The sequence below is a fragment of the Lolium perenne genome, chromosome 7 (assembly GCF_019359855.2).
Source record: "Lolium perenne isolate Kyuss_39 chromosome 7, Kyuss_2.0, whole genome shotgun sequence".
In the NCBI taxonomy this organism is placed as follows: domain Eukaryota; kingdom Viridiplantae; phylum Streptophyta; class Magnoliopsida; order Poales; family Poaceae; genus Lolium; species Lolium perenne.
This window is the reverse complement of record NC_067250.2, coordinates 317,866,602-317,888,680: the sequence shown is the minus strand read 5'-3', so window position 1 is coordinate 317,888,680 and position 22,079 is coordinate 317,866,602. Positions and strand designations below refer to the sequence as shown.

Here is a 22,079-nt window from a genome sequence, read left to right as displayed (position 1 = left end):
CAGCTGAATTGACAACTCAGTTGTTAAGGCTTATAAGTATTCTTTACCTCCCCTTGTGTCGAATCAATAAATTGGGTTATACTACCCTCGAAGACTATCGCGATCCCCTATACTTGTGGGTCATCAGCCACCCCTTATCACGCAGTTTCCTTTAACTCCAGAGCTTCTTGAGCTTGTCAAAGAGCAGCTTTCTCACGATCGGAGGATTTGCGGGATTGGTCCATAATAGTGACGGCTTGTTTTTTCATGGCTTGAAGCTGTTGTCGAAGCTCGGCTAGCTCCTGTTGAGTTCAGTCAGCACACGAAGAATCGTTCAAGAAAACATCGGCAGGCATCCGTGTAGAGCGAGACGCGGCAGGTGAAGCATGGGAAGGTCCAGCAGCCTCGTTATAGTTATCAAATATGAACTGGAAGAAAGAAATTTTGACATCAATCATTCAGCAAGGATCACTTTTTCATTAATAGTGTAGATATTTACATAATCGGGGTCCCTTACAAAAGTTTGACTCCTAGCGAATCGACATAGATAGTTGGAATCACAAAGATAGCGACAACTACAAAAGGAAAAAAAGAAAAAGCATAGGGATAGGTTGGTATACTTGACCTCCGTCCTGGCAGTGCTAGCGGATGCAGCAGGCTTCGGTCCCAAGAAGGCGAGGATTTTCTTCGAGAGAAGCTTGACAGCCTTCACCAAAGTTTTCCAATTCTCCTTGTTCACCCCTTTGGGGCTACCACCTTTCGCCCAATCGACGTCTTGCTGGCTATCGGCCACCAGGGAGATGGTTCCCTCAACTCCAACCTTCAATTTTTCCTGCCGATAAACCAAGGTAGGATCTTCCTTACCCAGGAAGTGGTGGACAAGCTCAGAGAAAATCTCAGGTTGTGTTTCTTTAGGAAAGAAGTGGGGAAAGAGTCGCGTAAACGTGGCACGAGCATTGGAAATATTGGTGCGCGCCAGATCGCCGTGCAACTCGAGGATTGAAAGATTGTTGAGAAGACGATCCTCGACCCCCTCGTGCAAGGTGAAATCTTCACCCATCCTTCCTGCTGGAACAAAGGATGGATTCATCAATATTTAGAGAAGCAAATCAAGATAAATAGAAAGGCAGTTGAAGGAAAAAACTTACTAACGAATCTACGATTTTGGGTGTCGAACTGATCTGCTATGGCATTCTCGCGCCCGATCTGCTGAGTAATTTTGTCGCTCAAAGCGTGCTCAGCATTTTGAAGTCTCTGGCGGTGGTCCCCAACAGTAGTGGCATCTTTTCGGCTTTTAGCTTAGCTGCAAGAGCGTCAGCGCGTTCTTCGGCCCGGCGGAGCGCCTCTGGAAAGATAGTCAAGGAGCAAAGACCCATAATCAAAAATCAGAAACATGTGCTAGGAGAAGAAATTAAGTCACCAAAGATAAGGCAGGTTTTACCTCTCAAATCGTCGGCTTCATCATGGAACCCAATAAATTGGGTTCCAAGGTTGATGAGATGCTTCATCAGAGGCTGTAAAGAGTACGAGTCAAGAAGCAAGTCCAGAAGAGGCAAAGTTCGACGGCAAGGGAAAAATTGACGAAGCAAATAAAGGGAAGACTTACATCGTCCAAAGAAGGGGTCGAAGTCCCCCCCCCCCCCCCCCCGCAATAATTTCATGACTTTTGCCAGCCCCAATCCTTGCTTTCTTCGGTGAGGGGGATCGGGGGCTGGCCGTAGGAGTCGACGTTTCCACGTTCTGTTGAGGGGAAGGTGAAGATTCCGCAGTAGTGCGGTGCTCTTCAGAAAGAACCATGGTATTGGACGTGCTCGTCCGAGTCATACCATGAACTGCGGGTTCTTCTTTTTCTTCTCCCTCTTCGGATCTGTCAATATAGAAAAATGAGCATTCTAAAAAAAAGGAGTTAGATAAAACATAAAAATAAAGTGACTCACGAGCTAACGGCGCCAGCGTCATCATAGGGATTAAAGGTACCCTCTTCTTCGGGCGAAGTTTCTTCGGCAGCCGAGTCAGTCAGTTTGGAGGTGCCAGAATCTTCGACATAATCTCTCTTCCTCTTGCGCCTAGGAGAAACGGCGAGAGGAGGAGAGAGGGAGCGGCCAGAGTCAGAATGTTCCGACTTAGTCTCTTTTTCGGAGGACGTTGCAGATTTTTGAAAACCCGCGACTTCACTCTCGAGACGAGAGGTTTCTTGTGAGTCGTCGGTGACAATAGCTCGCTCATCTACCTCCGAAGAGAAAAGATAATTGGGTGGTTCTGTGCAGCATTGAGTAAAAGCAGTAAAGTAAAAACACGAGAAAATACAATAGGAGTCGATAAACATAGAAAATTTAAACCAAAGAAGACACTTACTTCGGGAAGAGCGTGGGAGGCGATGTATGGTTCCACGCGGCAAGAGGACGGAACCTCGTGTTTTTTTCTTAAGGAAGAAAAACGTCGGATGAGTTTCTCCAAGTCTTTCGCAAAGAGATCCTTGGACAAACAATCAACATCTTTCTCACCAGAGTACATACAAAGGGGGTTTTTGCGAGCCTGCAGAGGCTGCACCCTGATCCGAAGGAAGTACGCAGTTATCTGAACACTCGAGAGTTCCTCTACGCGGGTGTTCTGGAGCTGATGGATGCGCTTCATCAGGGCTTCGGTAGATGTCTTTTCTTCGGCAGTGGCCTATGTGTCCCAAGATCGGCGTCTGAGAATTTCTTCGGCAGCTACAAATGGAGCAATGCCATACTCCTGGGAGTTGACATACTCATCTCGGATGTACAACCATCTTTTGCGCCACCCTTGGACGGAGTCGGGGAATTTGACGTCAAAATAGTCAACATCGGGTCGAACGCAGATGCAAACGCAGCCCACGTTGTAGACGACATTGCGGGAGTTGTTGCGCCGGAGGTAGAAAATGCGGTTCCACAGGGCCCCAATGAGGATAGGTGCCGAGGAAGCACTCGCACAAAGTGATAAAAATAGAGATGTGAAGGATGGAGTTCGGGGTCAGCTGGTGTAGCTGGATCCCGTAAACAAAGAGAAGACCACGAAGGAATTCGTGGATAGGGGTGGAGAGGCCGCGAATGAGGTGGTGAATGAAAGTTACCCGATATCCGATTAGAGGACGCGGGAAGCTCTCGTCGCCGGGGAAGATCAACGGTTCCTGCTTCTTCACCAGGCCAAGTTTCTTGAGCATCATCTGGTCCTGGTTGGAGATCTTGGAGCGCTCCCATCCAGAGATCTCAGCCTTGTCCATTGGAGCGTTGGTGCCCGGAGCTATGTGCTTGGTCAGCTTCGTGCGCGGCGGCATGGGGGGCGCTTTGGTGGAGCAGAGGATCGAAAGAGAGCAAGGGCTCGAAGAGCTTAGAGGAACAACAATGGCGGAAGTAGAGGGAGGAAGATGATGTGCGGCGCGGCGAAGGGAAAAAGGTAGAAGGTGCGGTGGCTTTATAGCAAGGAGCCGATCTGTCGCCAGCAAGGAGCCGATCTGTCGTGCCGTTGGATGAAAAGGAAATGCATCTTAAGCCTTGCGTGTCCACAAGGGTATAACGGTCTTTTCAGCGTGAAGTTACTAGCTAGACAGGAGTTTCTGCGCGCGTGCCGGGAATTACGGAGGACGTGTGTCCCCCACTTGTGCAACGTGTCGATGGTGCAGAATATCGGGCCCACGTTTCAGTGAAGTGACAGGAACCGTGGTTTCCCAAGGAAGTAATCGTGGCTATCATTAGCACTGATGTCACTCCAAAGAAAACTTCGAGAACTTCTATCAAATATAGCGACAGAAAAATCTCGAGTGTTCCGACAGAGAAACTTCGGGAGCCCATGAACAAATACAAGAATTTTCTCACATGCTCGGGGGCTACTCTTATGAGAAGTATTTTCTATACTTCTGATAAGAGGACAAGGTAGCAAAGGACAAGATAAAGTTGGCGAAATTGAAAAAAAGAAAGAGAAGGAGCAGCAGCAAGTTAAGTAAAAAAAGAGAAAGAAAGAAGATAAAAGGAAGATGAGAATAGCAAGAAGGCAATACAAGTTGAGCCTACCACCAAGTACAAGCACTTGGCCGTAGCCTTGGGGCTACTCCCATCAGGAGCGCTGGTCGCGCACCCGACGAAATATGAGATCATCACATTTTCGAGTTATATATGACTCGAAACATACTCCCATCGGGAGGATAAGATATTATGTCATCATATGACTCGAATAAATATGCCATTCCAACAGCCGGAAAAGGCGCTCGACAATATATTCTTAGAACGCGTCCGCCGCGATAAAATTTCTGAATGCCGTCATCTTTTATGAAGGTAAGTCCCCGGGATCTGTCCTGTGCGGCGTGGTATCACACCCGAATGCGCTCTACTACTTTATCCGTGTCAACAGACGCGAAGAAAAATCCTAACGGGCGCGTTAGGTACTCAATAAAATTCAACTAGAATTCGGCATATGGTAAGACCTTAAGCGGCACATGTCGAATTAAACCAGTATCCCAAGGTCGAGTACAGAGACTTGACCTTCAAGTAGGTTTTTGCGGGATTGCCACAAGAGCAGTTAACTGGTACCTGATCCGTCAGATGAACCAGCCCCATTTACCATTATCCCTATACAAGATATAAATACTACAAGAAAAAATATTACAAAGATTCATAGAACTTATGGATTGTTTTTACAATGAAGATTTTACTCGACTCTACGATTTCAAGCAAAATCTCGGGGGCTACTGACATAGGCATCCCAGATGGGCCTGCAGAATAAGGTACCCGGGGATAATTGAAGGCCCACGACCCAAAGTTCATGAAGATCGGAAGCCCAATGAGTGTTGATATGGAAAATAGATATATTAGGAAGTCTTGATGTAATATGAGGAGGACTCGTGAAAACCTTCCAAACATTGTAAACTTGTACGATACAAAAGCCTCGGCTCCACCTCCTATATAAAGGGGAGCCGAAGAAGAAAGAAAGGATCGAATCATGGTCATCACACACCCTAGTTTTTCATAGTCGAGCACCTTTTCGGCTGAAATCTTCGAGATCTACTTGCCCTCTACTTTCCGTGAAATCCTAGTCTACAACTTGTTGGCATTGATAAGTTAATACCTTGTCACCAACGAAGTGCAAGGAGACATGAAAAAATAGTTTTATGCCATTGCAATATATAAGAATTTTTTTATTCCCAAACATAGCTTTCTTTAATTAAGCCAACAAAGAAGTATCAATATGTTCGAACATGGATACAAACACCGAAAAAATGAAATGAATATCTCACCACAACAAAATCAGATGACCAACTAAGGTAGCTCCCATGACAAGTAGAGACAAGTAAACATCATAACAACAAGAAATTCAAAAAAATAGAACATCCATGGAGATACAAAAAAACATTTATACATAGCTTTTATCCAGCATGATGATTGTCAATTTCCCAATCTCTTAGTCACGGAGCACCACCCTTTGATGTGATGGAATGTCTCATCGGCCACCGCTAACTTTGCTCCAAAGGGCTGTGTGTCTTGATGTTTTATCTGTTGAAAACTAGATCAAGAATTAAGAGTGTGCGAGATCAATGAAACAACACTAACTAGAACATCGGGATAAAACATTTGTAAACCATTCCCCGTCAAAATTTCAACAAAGTCCACAAAACAATAGTGACACATGTGGCTACCAAATTATAATTCCTGGAACCCCCAAAACTCAAAACCCTATCATTAAGCCCCTCCATTGTTGCAGCCATCCTACGAATATCAAGTGCACATGCCACCACACCCCAAACATATCTTGATGCAACATAATTTAAGAATTAATGAGCACTATGCTCGTTGTCGTGAAAAAAAAAATCTGCATAGTTCATCTCCAGTCCGCTCTCTCCACACCAGGTTATATTTAGTTAAAATGATATACACAATAATACGTTTACTCCAAAATGAATTCTAGGCATCCAAAAGTTCTTGTAGTGCACTATAAATTCCCAAGATTTTAGAGCAACATACATTGATTTCACATAAAAACAACATACCACAATTTAGGTTAGAAGATGATATCGGATATCCTCAAGAGTTGCTTGAGGAGTGTTGGCACTCTATTGGCCCATCATATTTGGAATAAGAGACACTCCTACGCGACAAAAGTTGAAGGACAACGGGGCGTTGCGTCTTCCCAAATAGAAGATACCTTTGCTTGATATGCGACGGTGCTTTATTGAATTCACAATACATGCCAACACATTTAAATTGTGCGCCGCTGAGGAATTACTCCTCGACACGAAGGGAATGGGTATGGTTGTTGTCAGCTAAAGAACATTCCTTGTTCCTCGAAGTGGTAGACCCTATCGGCTAGCACATGCGCCATTGGAATGGAAAGGAGTAGGCTTAGCTTTGGTGTTCTTGCCTAGAATTATGGAAGAGAGAGGAGGAATATACAGTAATTTTGGAGCATGAAGATGGTTTTGTAGTAGTTGCAGAACATGTAAATACGTTTACATTTGAACATATTCACATTTACATGGAAATAAAGCACATAATTTATGAACATGTTTACATGGGAGTTAAGGGAATAATTTTACATTGCCCACTGTTTTCCATGTATCTTCAAGGCCATTTTAGTTAAAATCGCACGAGGTCAAACCAGAATAGCCGTTCCATAAATATTGAAACATGTATTATTTTTGAACATTTTCGATGTTGCTCGGGTAGTGAGACGCCCATCAGGAATGCCTCATTTGTCAGGCACAATTATTTTCCACCATGGGCTTTCTTCGTGCCTTTGCCATAAAAGGGTCACTTAGGGTATGTCTGTACTAGTATACATTCCGTTTGGCGCTTCCAAGAAGATGTACCTTCCTTTGCACCCACATTTCTCCCCTGGCTCCATAAGTTGAGTGGTTTTCATTATACCAGTATTATTGAAGTTTATTATGCCTTTGTAGTCAGTGAATGATTCTGTCGGTTTTCTTTTGTAATGTGTTGCAACTCATTGAGCAACTAGCTTTGGAAGTTAGCCATATATTGATTGACATGCAGGACTGAAATTTCACATAAGCACAATATACATAATTCGAGAATGCCTCTCTGAATGCATTTTTATTAATTGATTTCAGATTTTTTATGTTTGTTTTCCCTTTTTAAATAATTTGTCAACTGAGGATTTTACGCCCAAATCGAACATAAGGGAATAAAAATAATTTCTACGACCCCACTCATCAGTTTTCAAAACTCAGTATACTAACTTAATTTGCATGTTAAACGGAAAACATTGTATCCCGCTGAATTCAAGAAATGACGTGTCTCTCTGATAGTGCACAAAGTGAACATCTATGTCAGATTAGTGAAGGGACTGTGTCTGAATTACACGTCCAACATTTGCCTCTTCCTCCAAATTATCGAATTGCCGATGGTGAAATAAAAATACAGACCAAGCATTAGCCCCCACATAATTTGCTCTACATGTGTACATAGTTCAGAAATGCCGGCCCTTGTACATTCTCATTGTACAAATGGTATAAGAAAATACTCTGCATAGAATAGCTGCGTTCAAACAAAAAAAGTGTAAATAATCATTAGAGATACATAGCAAAAGTCTAATGGCTGACAGAAGGCACAATATAAGCCAGCAACTTCATTAATTACCTTCCAAATGAACATGTAAAATGATGTGACATGCGCTTGGTTCTCAACTTCAAAGTGCCGTGCCCTCTGCCAAAGCGTGAAAGCAAGCAGGCCATGGCCGGATACCTAGATGATCAATGCATTGCACATGTGCAACAAAATGATAATATTTACTTATAACTTTTTTTTGTATTTCTCTCTTATTTTGGGAAACTTTGAGAATGGATGGCTCACAGTGATGATCTTCTGAAAGAGATTTGTGGATGAAGCTCCTACCAGAGTGGCAGCCCCATAGGCTGTCAACAGTATGCTTATACATAGTTGATACACCTAGAGCAGATAAAAGGAGATCAAATTTACACTAATTTACACTGATATTTTTTTTCTTGAAAACCAAGTCAGTGAAAGGTAGAAGCAGTGTTTTTCTTTTGCGGTTGAAGATCCATGTTCTTACTCTGTGAGGGCCCAATTTCACACTCAAGGATTGGATGCCAAAATCCCGGTCTCCATCAATATCAGGAATATCCTGAAAGCTCAGAATATTAGTAACAATAATTTTGAGGACAACAAAACATAAGTTAATTGGATTTTAACTACCTTGAATAGAGCTATGACTGCAGAGAAGCAGCACATGAAAAATGTTGCAAAGACAAGTGATTTTGTTGGTGCCAAGGGCCTCATCAGAACATGATGCTGTAAATGAACCATCAAACGTTAACCTAAGAAAGCCAAATCAGTAAGGATTGGCAGTGCCATGAAGATGTGGACTGCGCTGAGTACCTGCATGTGCGCAAAGAATGCTAACTGGACCAGTATAGCCCTCACAAACAGGATACATGATGCAGCAAGGAACGCGTGCCGTTTCCAGCGGAGAAACGGAGCCTGGAAAATATTTAATATGAAAGAAAATGCTCATAACTTGATGCTTGATGAAATCATGGAACTTTGGAATTTAAGTGCTACTTACCTCAATTGAGTATGCACTTCCAAGGATGAAGCTGATAATTAATGCGCACATCAATGGCGCAGATCCAGAATGTATTCCGATGCTAAAGCTCTGAAAATAAAATTTACAATATATAATGTATCTAGACCCAAAGCCTGTGCTTTTATCACACTAGAGTGACCTGCTATTGTTCTTGTTCTGCTGAACATAATATACCATGATCAAGAATATGAGTACTAAGAATACAGCAGTTGTTATGGAAAATTCCCCAGCCGCCAATGGAAGGCCTGGCTTGTTGACCTCCAGAACAAAGTATAATTTAGTCAGTGTAATTCCATGTTAACACATGAAGAACAGTGTTGTCAAACTGCAAGAGAGAGAGAAAAATACTACCTTATCAATCTGGATGTCAAATATCTGATTCAGTCCTACCACATATATGTTCATACATAAAGCTGCCGCCAAAGCCTGCAAACGAAAGAAAAATTTCCATACTTTTCTAAAACTAAAGGTGTAATTAGATTGTAATTTGACAAACGATTATGTATATTGCTAGAGCATACATAGTACTCATAAGATATAAGAATTTACAATACCTCAAGATATCCTCGTAGTACCGTCATGGTAAAATCATCTAGGCCCTTCATTGGCAGAAGAGACACTGAAGTTATACCTATTATCTGAAAATGCATGATCCACAAAAAAACAACATATCAGGCGGTATGCATCCCAAACTACAGATGTAAATTTCAGTCAGTGATGCCAGAGCTCACAGTGCCATAGATTGTGTGTGGCCTGCAAAACTGTTGGAAAGCGAGCAATTTCTTTGAAACTTCTCCACGGATTTCCGCAAACCTATTCACATCGAGATGGTGCTGATCACGAGCAACCTCACTGCATCCAACATGGAAGTCTGGATGATCATCTGCACACTGCCTCCTGATTCTTCTAGGGCTAGTAGCTTGAGAAGTGGCACTGAATCTATGCCTGACAGTAGTAGCACTGCTATTTGCAAACAAACCAACATAAATCAGAAAGATGCAGATAAACCGGATATCGAAGACGATTTACTTGCCTTTGAGATTGGGCTCCAAAAGCCTCGACTGCAAATCGGCCTGTAATTTGCAAAATCAAAGGCACAACAGTTCGTCACATCCAGTCATATACATGATTGATTTGGAGAAAAGGTAGACTTCACAACATGTACTATTTGAGTAAGAAATTACACACATTTCAAGCAGTGTACCTCCTCCTACACTGTCATTTTATTGAAACGAACTCCAATTGAAAACAAGGCATATTCCAGCTCTTCTACATAAAAAAATGGTGGTTCTATATACTATGTAGTTGAATTTATAGCAACCATTTTGAAACATATGCCACTCCCAAAAAAGACAAGACACGTTTTTTCTTTTCTCAGTTGTGCAATCCCTGAATCTATTCCATCCTGGAACGTGGATTACACCATCTGGCTCCGTTCAGAGTCTCAATCCCCCCCCCCCCCCCCCCCCCTATTTATTTTTCGCGAAAACGCAAAAACCTTGCATTTCGATGCATTATAGAAAAAAGAAGGTTATTTTTCAGTTCTCCATTTCCTGTCTTGAAATGCTGATTTGTACCCAGTGAAAATAAAACAACAACATGGAAATCACCAAGAAACAGATCAAGCGCGTAAAATATACCTGGGCAGGACAATCTGGTCGCTCCCAACTGAGCCCTACATCTGGGCGCTCTCCTATCTGCATCACACCAGACGTACGAAACGACGGCAAATGAAAAACCCCCGATTCAATTCAAATCTAATCTAATCGAACGCAACAATCAATCAAGAGAGGTAGTTCTGATCGAAGAAACGTGATTTACCTGTTAACAGCTGCGCCGCCGGCGCCGCCACGGTGGCCTCCATCTTCGTGGTCGCCGGCCGGCGACCTAAACGAGAAGCCGGGAGGACGGAGGAGGAGATGGCATCGATCATCGGTGGGGAAGTAGACGACGACGAGGGTGGGGTTTAGATGGGTTTCTTGCTGATTAATTGCATGGCGTGCGTGATCCAGCCGCATGCCGATGTATGATGTGCGCTAGCTGGTGACAGATGACGCAGGAGTGTGGACGACAGGCAGTGTGACGCGCTGCGACTACGAGTGGCAATCTGACTTGCCAAAACTGAGACGTGCCAGGGGTGACTATGCTCATGGGCCTAGTCTTGGAGTATATCGTGTACCGCTCTTCTCTTGGAGCCATGTTAGCCACCGCCATCACGGCATCACCTATGTGCAGTTGTGCACACATCTTGCTCTGACCATCTACGGCGTATCGCTCCCAGCATCGACAGTGCACGAGGATGTGTCAGTGTAACTGTGTAAGCCAGAGTATTTCCATCCTAGCATCGAGGCAAGAAGTTTTTGGTCTTGGCCGGAAATTCGGAGGTCTACCTCTAGCCGAAAACTTTAGGGTCTAACACATATTTTGGCAACTCCGCTGGAGACGAAGCATTGTACGGTCTCAAGTCCATTCTTGATACAAGGAAAACATCACCAAGAAGGCTTCAATCTAGAACAATAAGATGGATGATCGATTCTCTTACCTAGATGCAAATAGCCCCTTCGTTGGTGCGGTCGGTCAGACTATGACGATTAGCTCTAGTTATATACTTATATTCCATATACCGATTTCCTGGAGAATCTGCCTGCCTACCCTGTCAAGGAGGTTCGTCACTTTGACCTGTTTTACAACCCCATAATAATTTTGTCTGTATTACAAAAAATTATTAACCTCTTATGAATTTCTCTGCAGATGTGCAAGATCATCGACGCTTTCCCCGCAGGAGCAGACGTTGTCGACAAGGCCTTCACAGCAGCGAGCCTGTACTACAATTACACGGGTGACCAGAAGTGCTTCAAGGTGGAGGGTGAGGATGACCCCCATGGCCTCAGCGGCTGGGGCTGGCAGGTAGAGAAACCTGACAGGCAGGAATGTGTGATGTACTGATATTCACTGACTCTGACAATATCGTATATGTGTTTCCTGAAACGAATTGTGTGTAGGCCTGCACTGAGATGGTCATGCCGATGAACGTGTCAAGCGAGAGCATGTTCCCACCATCCGGCTTCAGTTATGAGGAGAGGTCCGAGGAATGTGTCGAGAGGCGTTCGGCCGAGGGATCACTGGATCACTACCGAGTATGGTGGCACGGTAAGTATTCTTTGGGATTTATTATACTGATGATGAGATATGAGCCGTCAGCACCAACAATTGTTGGGCTGCAGTCTGCAAGTGTTCACCTGGTACTGTGCTACCGTTGGCAGAAAATTTATCAAGTTCTCAAGAGGTTTGGGAGCAACATCATCTTCTCCAACGGGATGCGTGACCCGTGGAGTCGAGGCGGGTAAGATTAGAAGAATTACCATCTCAATTATTCATGTTGATGAAAGTAGTTTCAGTCATTCAGATAAGACGTTAACTACAGTAAACATTTATAATCATTTCTTTCAAATTACTATCAGGGTTCTCAAGAACATATCATCCAGCATCATTGCTCTCGTCACAGAGGAAGGTAAGCAGTTTCCCAATATGGAGAGCAAAAATATTCTAGAACTTGCTTACTCATGGTTTACTTCTTGTGATGGTGGTGTCCAGGGGCTCATCATCTGGACTTCAGGTCTGCAACCAAGGAGGATCCAGACTGGGTGGTAGAACAAAGGAGGCAAGAAGTTGAGATTATACAGGGGTGGATAGATCAGTATAACCAGGACACTGCGGAGATGTCGCAGTAAGAAGGCAGTATTTGTTTTAAACAGTCCCATGGAAAGAAATATTTGGCTCTATACAAAATACAAAAATTTCCCGTGATTTACAGGGTGATAGACAAAGAAAATTAACATTAGTGCAGCTGCAAATTCAGTAGCTTCGGTCACCCAACATCAGAAATTATAAAACTTGAACAGTCACTTTTGAGACTGATGTGCCTATATATGATGTGCGGCTGCAATGCTGGCCATGTTTTTATTTGCACAGGAATAGAGGCAGCAATGCAGCATTGCACTGATAACAAGTACATGAAAATGGTTCCATATGACATAACATAAACTTATTTCCATTCTAGATGGAAGTCTTATTACAACCGGGACTCTGCATCTACGATGCGTATAGCCAATTATTCCACACGTCCTCTTCGATGTCGGCAACATAAAGTTATTTTATGATCCTTCAAACACAAGGACTAATTTAAAACAAATCTGAAGTAAAGTAGAAGCCCACACCCTGCTTCTAACTACCTACTACAATTCGGTGTTTTTTCGCACAACTCCGCAGATACAATGTGCAAGAACCATGGGCTGATGATCAGCATCTGGCCTGCACAAAATGCGGAGACATCTCTGGCTCAGGTGGGGCGAACAAAGGGACTAATATTCTTCACCAAAGAGCATCTGGATTGAAATCCTGCAGCAAGAAAAGAAGTTCAGATTCAGATACACCTGACATGCTTAGCAAATTCATATGCAGAGCCTGAAAGTAGGCAGAGTGAATGAGAAAAGTTGTTACCTGACTAGCCATGCTGGCAAAAATATCCTCCAGGAAGTTAGAAGTGCTGTAGGTTGGCTGATGATCAGAATCGTGCCACCTAGCTGGATCATCTTGCACAGGTAGAATGCCAGATGCACCCTCCCCTCCATTAAGCATCTGAGTCTGCAGCGCGACAGAGCTGCCCAGATGGCTAGGCAATGAAGAGCTGCTGCTTCCACCACCATTAACCATCTGAGCCGGCGGCACAACAGAGCTGTCCAGATGGCCAGGCAATGCGGAGCTGCTGCTTCCACCACCATTAGCCATCTGAGCCGGCGGCGCGACAGGGTTGCCCGCCTGAAGGTTAAGCGATGGAGAGCTGGTGCTTCCCCCATTGACCATCATCTGATTCATCGGTGAGAAGTTGGCATTGGTCATCTCCACTGGGGCTGCGTTGCTTGCCATGTTGAATAATGGCGTCATCTGCTGACTGTAGATATCTACTGATGTGGTGTTGTTGATGTTGGTCCCTGCCATCTGATTCTGCTGCTCATTCTGAAACACGGCCATCTCGCTAGATGAGGGTGCAAAGATTGTCTGGTTGATCTGGGGGAGGTTGACGTTCACCTGTGATGATGGGAGGAGAGGTGCTCCAACCATAGAACCAGCAAAACTTGATGGCGCCACATTATTCTGCCATGGATTGGTACAGTTCCCAGCAAGGTACGGGAGCTGGGTGTCGCCATGTGTGCCCATCGCAGAAGGTGCCATGCCCATCGGACCGGAGAAATGGCCGATCTGTTCTCGAGGTTGCACTAGGAACTGGTTTGCAGGTTCTAACTGCCCACCATTTGGCATTTCTGCTGCGACGGAGGAGGTGCCAGGATGGGAGGAAGGCACCACGCTTGTGTTCACCTCCATCAGTTTCTGACGCAGGACGCTATGGTAGGCTTTGCCAGAACGGAAATGGATACGAGGAAATGCATCCTGCATTGGCTGATCTGATGTGTTTGCGAACAGGCCGACAGGAGGACCCGAAGCGTGGCGGCTTCCTGTGTCAGGCATGAGGCCACCATTGCCAACTGTGCTCATGGCCCAGTTCCTGGGCTGAATAGACAGACCGTGAGGTCCTAATATTGATGGAGGAGCTGCATTGAGATTGTGAGAACCACATGGACAAAGGGCTGACGACGGCAGGACTCCCTGGTGACTCATGCCCATGTACGAGGCATTTCGCCTGCTTTCAGACGAATCACCCATATGATTAGGCTTCATGGGGTCATCGGTGACCCTCTTCAGAAACAAGCGATATTTCTGAAATGACAATATATATGAAAGAACATATATGAGATTCATGCTCATAGGAAAGAAATGGAAGGCATGTGCGAAGCAAAAAAGATATGATGGTGTTACATTGTTTCAAAAGCCCTAGACAATGTTGGGGGCTGGGGGCATGCAACATATCAGATATATCTCACATTTTCACAAAGGAAGCATTTTTTTTCTTACACATGCATCACTAAAGATTGGACTAATAAACGTTTTTTTAGCCTAGAAATAATATGAACAGAAGCATATTAGTGAAGCATAAGGATATACAGAAGTTAAACCTGTAGGTGGCTCGCAACGTTCTCCCTACTAAGGTTATGGACATTCATCATTTCTAATATCGCCTTTGGAACCGCCCCTGCATTTAGGTAATCATAACATTTTGTTAATTAAAAAAATCCAAGAACCATAAACAAAAAAATTTGGTGAATAAGCAATGAAAAAAATTGTGAGATCTTACTGTCGACGCCGAGTCGGTAGACAACTTCCAGGAACCTGTTGTGCAGCTCACCGGTCCATGACACCCTTGGTTTCTTCCAGGTGTTCCGCCTTCTTCCTCTCTTGTCATCATCAGAGCCTTCTCCATCATTTCTCTTCTTCTTTGAGCACTTCTTACTCTTTGCGCCACCCTTACCAATCACTGGTCGTGCCACCCTCTGATCAGCATCATCACTGTCACTTCTGTTGTGGATCACAGCAACGTGGTTTTTCCTTACAACATGCTGCCATATGTTTCTGATCTCCTTGATATCCGCGGGTTTCACAATATAGTCACATGCCCCATGCTTTATCCCCTTGTACATGGTTGCCTTTTCTCCATTCACAGATAGCACTGCATGACATATGGCCCGAAATTTAGCTTTGGACTTTGGAAATTTTAAAACTATAAAACTTGAAATTAAATTATCCTAATGGTTCCAGATCAGATATTTGAGTTTAATATTTGTAATGACCACGGAATTGGGGAAGCAAATATGTTACACATGATGGGAAAAACTGCATCACGACAACGGTCAGTTTTATGCATGCTTCAGAGAAAAATAAATGGGGTAAAGTTTACATACCCAAGAGAAAGAATCAGAAATAAGGGGCAAAGAAGTAACCATAACACAATGCATATATAGAAACCATCACACCATGTTCATAACTTCTAATTATTGATGAACGATCAAGTACTGGTATTGACCACCTTTTTCCCCCTAGCCTACTAGGTAGTAGCTATCATCCCAAGCAATTTTCTTATTCATGTAAAGCGGTCATCTAAAATTTCAGATTTTGTATGATTAACTGCATGGCATACAGTTTGATTATTAAAACTTAGACAAATAAATATGTTTTCTAGTTAAATTTTCTTTAAAATTGATGGAACTGCAAATTTATATGCCATATCCACATGGTAGATGTCAATACATCTACATAAAAGTGGTACTCCTACTTTATATGTTATTCTCAGAGTAAATAGGTTTAAAGACCATCAACTTGTGACACGTGAGGTATAAAAACTGTCTCTTTTTTAAGCATGAATGTAAACTTAGTTGAAGCGGAGACTTTAACAATTAATTATTGGAAGATCCATCATTAGTCCAACTGATACCACATGTATCTATTTATTTCGATTTTTGTACGTATGATATAAAATTGCATAGTTCATGGATTAGGTATAAGATTAAGACAAGCAAATTATCTAGAATTACATATCTTGTACCACACAACCGCATGAACCGGTACCCCCTCCACCACGTAACTCATGTGTCGCTTCACCTCCGCTCTACTAGCCGTCGGATCTGACTAGTGCACGGTTAGATTGGACCAAATTGGTTCGGGCTAAAATTGGATTCTTTCCAAAAGACTGGGATCCTAATCTTGTTCGGGAGGCTCCTCATATCAGCTGCCACCTCCTGTACTCCTAACACTAACCATTATCGCCAACTCCACGCCTGTCGACCGTGGTGTCTTCTACCACCCCACCCTCATGAACCACCACTATAGCCGGTCCCGCCACCATCTAACCCATGTGCCGATCGACCTCTGCTTGGTTCCCCGTTAGCCATCCGAGCTACAAGACGAATGGGACTGTATTGCTACATGCCGATAAAGATGATGCATTAGATGGGACCGCACTGCTCCGTGTCGATAAACACGATGCTTTCGTTTGATAATAAGTTAATAAAATGTTGAGGTTGGGGTTATGTCCCCATTTCGGGAAAAAAAATCGTTTGATTTTCACTACCAAAACTAGGGGGTGTGTCGTGTGTGTGTGCAACAACACATATACACACGTGCTTCTATACCACTCAATGCATGTACTAGTACCATATATGGAAATATTGCCAAACCCATGCACGAGGACTATAAACGTTCTTAATTACCGTGAGCTAGCAATATCAACCGAGACAGGAAATAAAAAGTAAAACACTCGCTGGCAAAGCTGGACAGTGCAAGAGAGAGATTAATTATACTGATGACTGGCAGATCCATCTCGAGGCCGATGAGCTCGAGGAGCTGGAAGCCGTCCATGTCCGGCATGTGCACGTCAGTGATCACCAGGTCAAAGTGATCCTCCCCTTTCTCCCTCAGCAGCTTCAGCGCCGTCCTTCCGTCCATCACCCCCGTTGCTGCATCAAACCCAAGAAAACAAGCATGGCAAGGATTACTCCTAGCTTCGACTGGTTCTAATGGGTTAGGGCAAAAGGAGAGGAGGAGGCAGATCGAGAGCGCTCACGCTTGTATTTGCACTCGCGCAGAACGGCCTCCAGGACCCTGAGGCAGACGCGGTCGTCGTCGACGGCGAGCACGCGCAGCCCCTCTGGGAAGTTGTCCTCCTCCACCGCTGCCGGTTCCTTTCCATGCCTTCGGTCACCGCTGGCCATGCCTTCCAGTCTAACAAACATAATATACAATTAAACAACACCCATAATCAATCAAACACATAAAAGGAAACAACACCCAAGATCCCGGAGAAACCCAAAGAACAGCACACCTTTTCCAACCTTCCTCTAATGGCTGCCTCGTTGCAGGAAGAACAGTCTACTGGAGAGAAAGCGGAGAACACAGTTGGATGGTCTGCAGGACGAGCGGGGAGCGCAATTTATAGGGCCGGGTGCTCTGGGGAATCGCGCTGGGACTGCGGTCCCCGAGAGGGAAGGCGCACGCTCGCGCGCCCCGTGCCGCCGCCAATCTTCTACTCCATAATTTCTAATTTGTAGCGTTACAATTCAACATCTGGTGTCCGTTTGCGTTAGGGGCACCGAAACCTTGGGCACGGCTGCTGGTTTCTCGCATCAAACCAAAAATTGGGAGCGGCAGTGAGATCACCCGCGCGCTGCAACGGATGGCTCCTGGTTTTTTTTTTTAAGGAAGAACGGAGGGCTCCTGTTCGTTCATGGCAGCAGATATATAGAGAGAGAGACGGTCAGACCTTCCTCCAATCTACCATCATCAATGCGAGATGAGTGGGCCTAATTAAATTACACCTACCTTTTTTGTTTTACGTTTCTGGGACTTTTGGTAAGGCTTGCCCCTTCGTTTTTTTAGCTAGTGTTTTAGGAGGCATGAGATCAATAGTGCTAAGAGCCTCAGACTTACGCCCTTTTGGTTGGCACAAATAATTTCACCTCCCGTGAATTTTAGGCCATATTTGCTCCACCTGACCTCCACGTCATTGCGTAAGTGCTTCCCTGTAAAAAACCATCCGTAGAAAATTGCCAAGTCAACAGTAAAGTTCATAAGCTTACCAAACAAATGTTTGGTAGAAAATTTCTTCCCAAATCAAAGATAATGGACGTGTCCATACCTTCAGGCCAAGCAAGATGCAGCGAACAGTTGGAACCCATTATGTTTTAGTTCTGACTAATTCACTGCCGGGAGTATTGCCAGGACATAAGCTAAAATGAAGAGATATATTGTCTTAATTCCCAAGTTGGTTTTTCGGGTGAATCAGATAAATTGTATTGGTAAATGATCAATCCAATCTTTCTTAAGTAAACGGTATGTGCCACGGCATACCCGGTGATATAAATGATAGCATGAAGTCAACGTAGCGCATGAAAAATGAGAAACGACAAAAACTCCGTACGGAGTGAAACACCACTAGAAAATGCAAGGTTGCTCCAGACGGCATATGCTCTCGGTTGGTACCTTGTTTTCATTGGTTCAGAATATGGCGGGTCCATAGGATTCATATGACATTTTAATAACACACTGCTAAATACTGAATATACGTTGTACGGCCAGCATCTCGGAGAGAGAGAGAGACCTTGAGTTTGTTTTATACTTTCTCTCCCCATGTTTATCTTGCAGCGGCCCAACCTAGACCAAGCAGCAGCACGAACTGATGTGATGCATCGTGAGCATGATCGAAGGGACGGTGCAGACACCGGGAGCTGAGGCGACGACGCGAGTGCGGGCGATGCAGAATGAGGTCGGCACCCGTGAGGAAGGTGGACGGGGTGCTGATGATGGTAGGACACAGATAGGTGGTCGGTGAGGGAGCACCTGGAGGAAGGGTACATAGCCCCACCGAGGATGACGATGCAAATGACTTTTTCCCCAGATAGCAGGGTATTGCCTGGCTTTATATATATAAAGCTCTAGGGCACCCAACAAGAGTTTTACACCATCGAGTTTTAAAACGGTTCCAGCACACAAAAACCAGAACAAACCAAGTTCTAAAAACAATTGTGGAAGCAACAAAAGGAGTAGACATCGCAGGAGCTGCGAGACATGGGAGGGATAAATTTCTCCCCCTTTCAAGGGCACCATGTACGTTGTACTCATTAAATACGAAAATTTAACGAGAAGAATACCATGCCACCACATTGGTGCTACAACTAGCATGGACCAAAAGATTTTGCAGCTCCGCTAGGAGATGACTCTATGTTGGAAACGCCAACTCTCGTCCGCTAATATTACAATATTTGTTAATATATTAACATATGTTCTCATGTTTTTTTTTTTAATATTCCAAATCAACGATGTCCAATGAATTACCAATAATTTTGCATTGTTATTTTGGTTGGCCGAGACCTGCATAGTCCAAATCAAAGATTCCAAGTTATGGTGTGGATAACTTTTGAAATAAGTGGCCCAGTTTTGTATAGAATAGTGCAAGTTCATATTAATATTTAATACCAACACCATTCTCCACCCTGCATAAATTGTACTGAAGCATACTACCGTATTCAACTTAATTCAACCTTTGTAGTTTCCTTGCCACATTCATGCATAGGTACATGTGTGTGTATTAGAAGAATCTGTGTCCGGTTGGGCTATAGTCAGTGTTTGTTTTACTTCTATGTCAAAACTACAGATATATTTGGTTCCGGCATTCAAGTACTAATGTCCTACATTTAATAGCAAGGAAAGCATAATATTCAACAAATATTTGAAACATTCAGAACAAACGCTCAGATCTGAATATTTAGTGCATTTTTAAACAATCATATAAAAAAGGCAACCACGGGCGCGGCTGCCCGCGACGCTGAAGCTTACTTAGTTTTCCTCCAGTCCGTTTTAATTGATGCGAGCTAATTAGCTATTCAAGAGGACACCTCCGCGAGCTAGCGTCGATTTAACAGGAACAAAGGGGTAATTAATAAAAGGACATGCTTTCTGTAAGTTTGGTTTTTATTTTGAATTTTTTTCCAATTTTATACTATTCACATGAACACAGAGAATAAAACTCATTATATCAATAAAGCTGAAAATGACTGCAGAACATCACGATTCTTCAGATCAAGAAAGGGAATTTAGAGCTAATTGATGCAATCAGCTGGCACATGTAAAGGAAGTTTTGTTTCTACTAGCTTAGGGGGAGAGGAACATACCAGTTGACAGCAGACTAGCTTCCGTGCGCTTGCTGCAGCTTAGCTCTTCTTTGTCCATGAGCTCACTGACAGAACCAGCGACGCCAAGTGCTGAATCCCAACCAGCACTGATGCCCCATCGTTATACATGCCAGCAAAACCGAGCTCCTCCCCTTCGACTTGCTCTTCCAGCCGCTCAGCACCTCTTCGTCCACGGACACGGACTCATTGACATGAGGACGCGGAGCCGGAAGAAGCATGGCTTATAAGGAAGGAAAATGAGAAAATTACTAGAGGACAACATTGTGAGGAACCAGACTGTAACAAGAAACAGGCATGCTTATTGTTCTTAATCAGGTCGGTACAAGCTAGGCTAGAAGTCAGACATCCAAAGGCTTAATGGGCTAGAGTCACAAGTAATGGGCTAGAGTCACAAGTAACAAGAACATACCTTCATCGTCAGAATCAAATTAAGCTCCCAAGTACTAATACTTGTGGCTACTACTGTCGATGCTGAGAGGAATGCGCGCAGTTGGACCAATTCCTAGTACTCATCAACAGCCTGGGTAAAATTGTAGTAGCAGATAGACACTCTTCATCAAACATCATGCTCATTACTACTGTCAACCAGCTCCCTTGTACCACATTCTTCTTCATTCTCTGTCCCCCTCAATCCCACTTCCATCACTCACCACATTCCAGTCCCCTCATCATCCTCATCACTATGACACTATCACCATCAATCCCAAACACACCATTCCTGTCAACCCCGAATGCCGCACGCCCTTGATGCTCAGTAGAACAGCTCAGGGTGCCGCACCAGCAGCAGGCCGTGCAGCCAGTTGGGCACCCCGAAGTCCCTTCGGGATAGACCCCGAAGCGTCGCGGGTCGACCAGCTGGAGCGCGTGCCCGAATGCGAAGAGGTCCGGTCCGGGTGGCGGGGGCAGAGCGTGGCGCGGAAGTCCATGCCGAGGCCGAGGTCGGGGCCGGCGACCTTGGACACCAGGAGGCTGCGCCGGGTTGTCATGAGGAGGCGGTGGAGCTTGGCGGAGAGGGTAGGCCCGAGGTCTGCCCCGCGCAGGGCCAGGGCGGCGACCGCGTGGGCGGCGGGGGTGAGCCCGACGGAGAGAGTGCAGAGGGGGCTGAAGCCTGGAGCTGGAGCTGGTGGGAAGAGGCGGAAGATGGTCGGGTAGCGAAGCAAGGAGGGACCAGCGGGCGGCCGCGCCGGCGCGGGAGGCCGAGGAAACGGCGGCAGCGGCGGAGAAGAGGATGCTCAATCCCGAACGGCGGCAGCGCCCCATTGCTCACAAATCAGGGATTTTGCTCTTCACAACGCAGCTAGAGCAAAGCTTTGACACTTCTTCTTTTCCACAGTCTATGCATTCCCCTTCCTTTCTTTATTTAGTTTCTCACAATCGTTTGAGCCACAGCAGTACGCCGCTCAACGTGGCGCCGTTCGGCCGCGCCGCCTGAAACGGTTGTAACATGAGCCGGCCCAACCAAACTAAAATCTAAACGAATTCAAAATCTGAACAATTGAAAAAACCAAACATTTTTCTGAAATGAATAATTAAATTTCTGGATACTTTTAAACTTTGAAATATTTTTTAGATTTAACGTTTTTCAAAAGTGAACAACTTTCAAATTGGAACAGATTTCAAATTTATACATTTCTTTAATTTGAACATTTTCTAGAAAAATCAACATTAGCAGAACTAATCCATCCACACTCCAACTATTTTTGGGTTCGTAAAAACCCTATAGTTCTCACGAAACATCCCCTCCCGAAGGAAACTGAGGCAGCGGCTAGGGTGGAAAACCTAGCAGCCATCGCCATCTGCCTTGTCCTCGTCATCTACGACCAAGAATCGACGTGTCCCCACCTCCTCTGCTTGCCACTTCGGCGGACGCATGAGGTGGGGACCTAG

The 22,079-nt window shown here is 44.6% G+C and overlaps 2 protein-coding genes and 1 pseudogene across 9 annotated transcripts; 1 reads left to right on the top strand and 2 right to left on the bottom strand.

Annotated features, from left to right (window-relative positions):
• Positions 1-7,166: 7,166 nt before the first annotated feature.
• On the bottom strand, positions 7,167-10,618 carry LOC127313132 (homogentisate geranylgeranyltransferase). Its single transcript, XM_051343679.2, has 14 exons — positions 10,378-10,618; positions 10,197-10,253; positions 9,590-9,629; positions 9,288-9,519; positions 9,111-9,194; positions 8,908-8,982; positions 8,731-8,814; positions 8,536-8,625; positions 8,349-8,450; positions 8,166-8,261; positions 8,023-8,094; positions 7,803-7,898; positions 7,590-7,694; positions 7,167-7,487 (listed from the first exon to the last, which is right to left on the bottom strand). Exons 1-14 carry the CDS (start codon positions 10,487-10,489, stop codon positions 7,446-7,448), a joined length of 1,287 nt encoding a protein of 428 aa, XP_051199639.1. The 5' UTR covers positions 10,490-10,618; the 3' UTR covers positions 7,167-7,445.
• LOC127314981 (uncharacterized) lies at positions 10,551-12,395 on the top strand (annotated as a pseudogene).
• Positions 12,396-12,564: 169 nt separating this feature from the next.
• LOC127317289 (two-component response regulator ARR10) lies at positions 12,565-21,530 on the bottom strand. 8 transcript variants are annotated; one of them, XM_051347817.1, is made up of 10 exons: positions 20,602-21,529; positions 20,172-20,412; positions 18,140-18,230; positions 17,327-18,023; positions 17,069-17,226; positions 16,806-16,961; positions 14,807-15,178; positions 14,628-14,704; positions 13,057-14,331; positions 12,565-12,954 (listed from the first exon to the last, which is right to left on the bottom strand). In XM_051347817.1, exons 5-10 carry the CDS (start codon positions 17,214-17,216, stop codon positions 12,928-12,930), a joined length of 2,055 nt encoding a protein of 684 aa, XP_051203777.1. In that variant the 5' UTR covers positions 17,217-17,226; positions 17,327-18,023; positions 18,140-18,230; positions 20,172-20,412; positions 20,602-21,529; the 3' UTR covers positions 12,565-12,927. The 8 variants fall into 8 exon arrangements, with proteins under 8 accessions (XP_051203777.1, XP_071679110.1, XP_071679111.1 ...); XM_071823009.1 differs by lacking the exon at positions 18,140-18,230; XM_071823010.1 differs by lacking the exons at positions 17,327-18,023; positions 18,140-18,230 and having other exon boundaries at positions 20,602-21,530.
• Positions 21,531-22,079: the final 549 nt, after the last annotated feature.

Excerpts from the sequence above, each read along its gene's own strand:
- LOC127313132 (XM_051343679.2), bottom strand. The coding sequence starts at position 10,489 with ATGATCGATGCCATCTCCTCCTCCGTCCTCCCGGCTTCTCGTTTAGGT. Across the intron at positions 10,254-10,377 it reads GGCGGCGCAGCTGTTAACAG|ATAGGAGAGCGCCCAGATGT; the intron begins GTAAATCACGTT and ends GGTGTGATGCAG. Across the intron at positions 8,626-8,730 it reads TACTCATATTCTTGATCATG|AGCTTTAGCATCGGAATACA; the intron begins GTATATTATGTT and ends TTTTATTTTCAG.
- LOC127317289 (XM_071823010.1), bottom strand. The coding sequence starts at position 17,216 with ATGGCCAGCGGTGACCGAAGGCATGGAAAGGAACCGGCAGCGGTGGAG. Across the intron at positions 16,962-17,068 it reads GCGCGAGTGCAAATACAAGC|CAACGGGGGTGATGGACGGA; the intron begins GTGAGCGCTCTC and ends GGTTTGATGCAG. Across the intron at positions 12,955-13,056 it reads TTGCCAGCATGGCTAGTCAG|GATTTCAATCCAGATGCTCT; the intron begins GTAACAACTTTT and ends TTCTTGCTGCAG.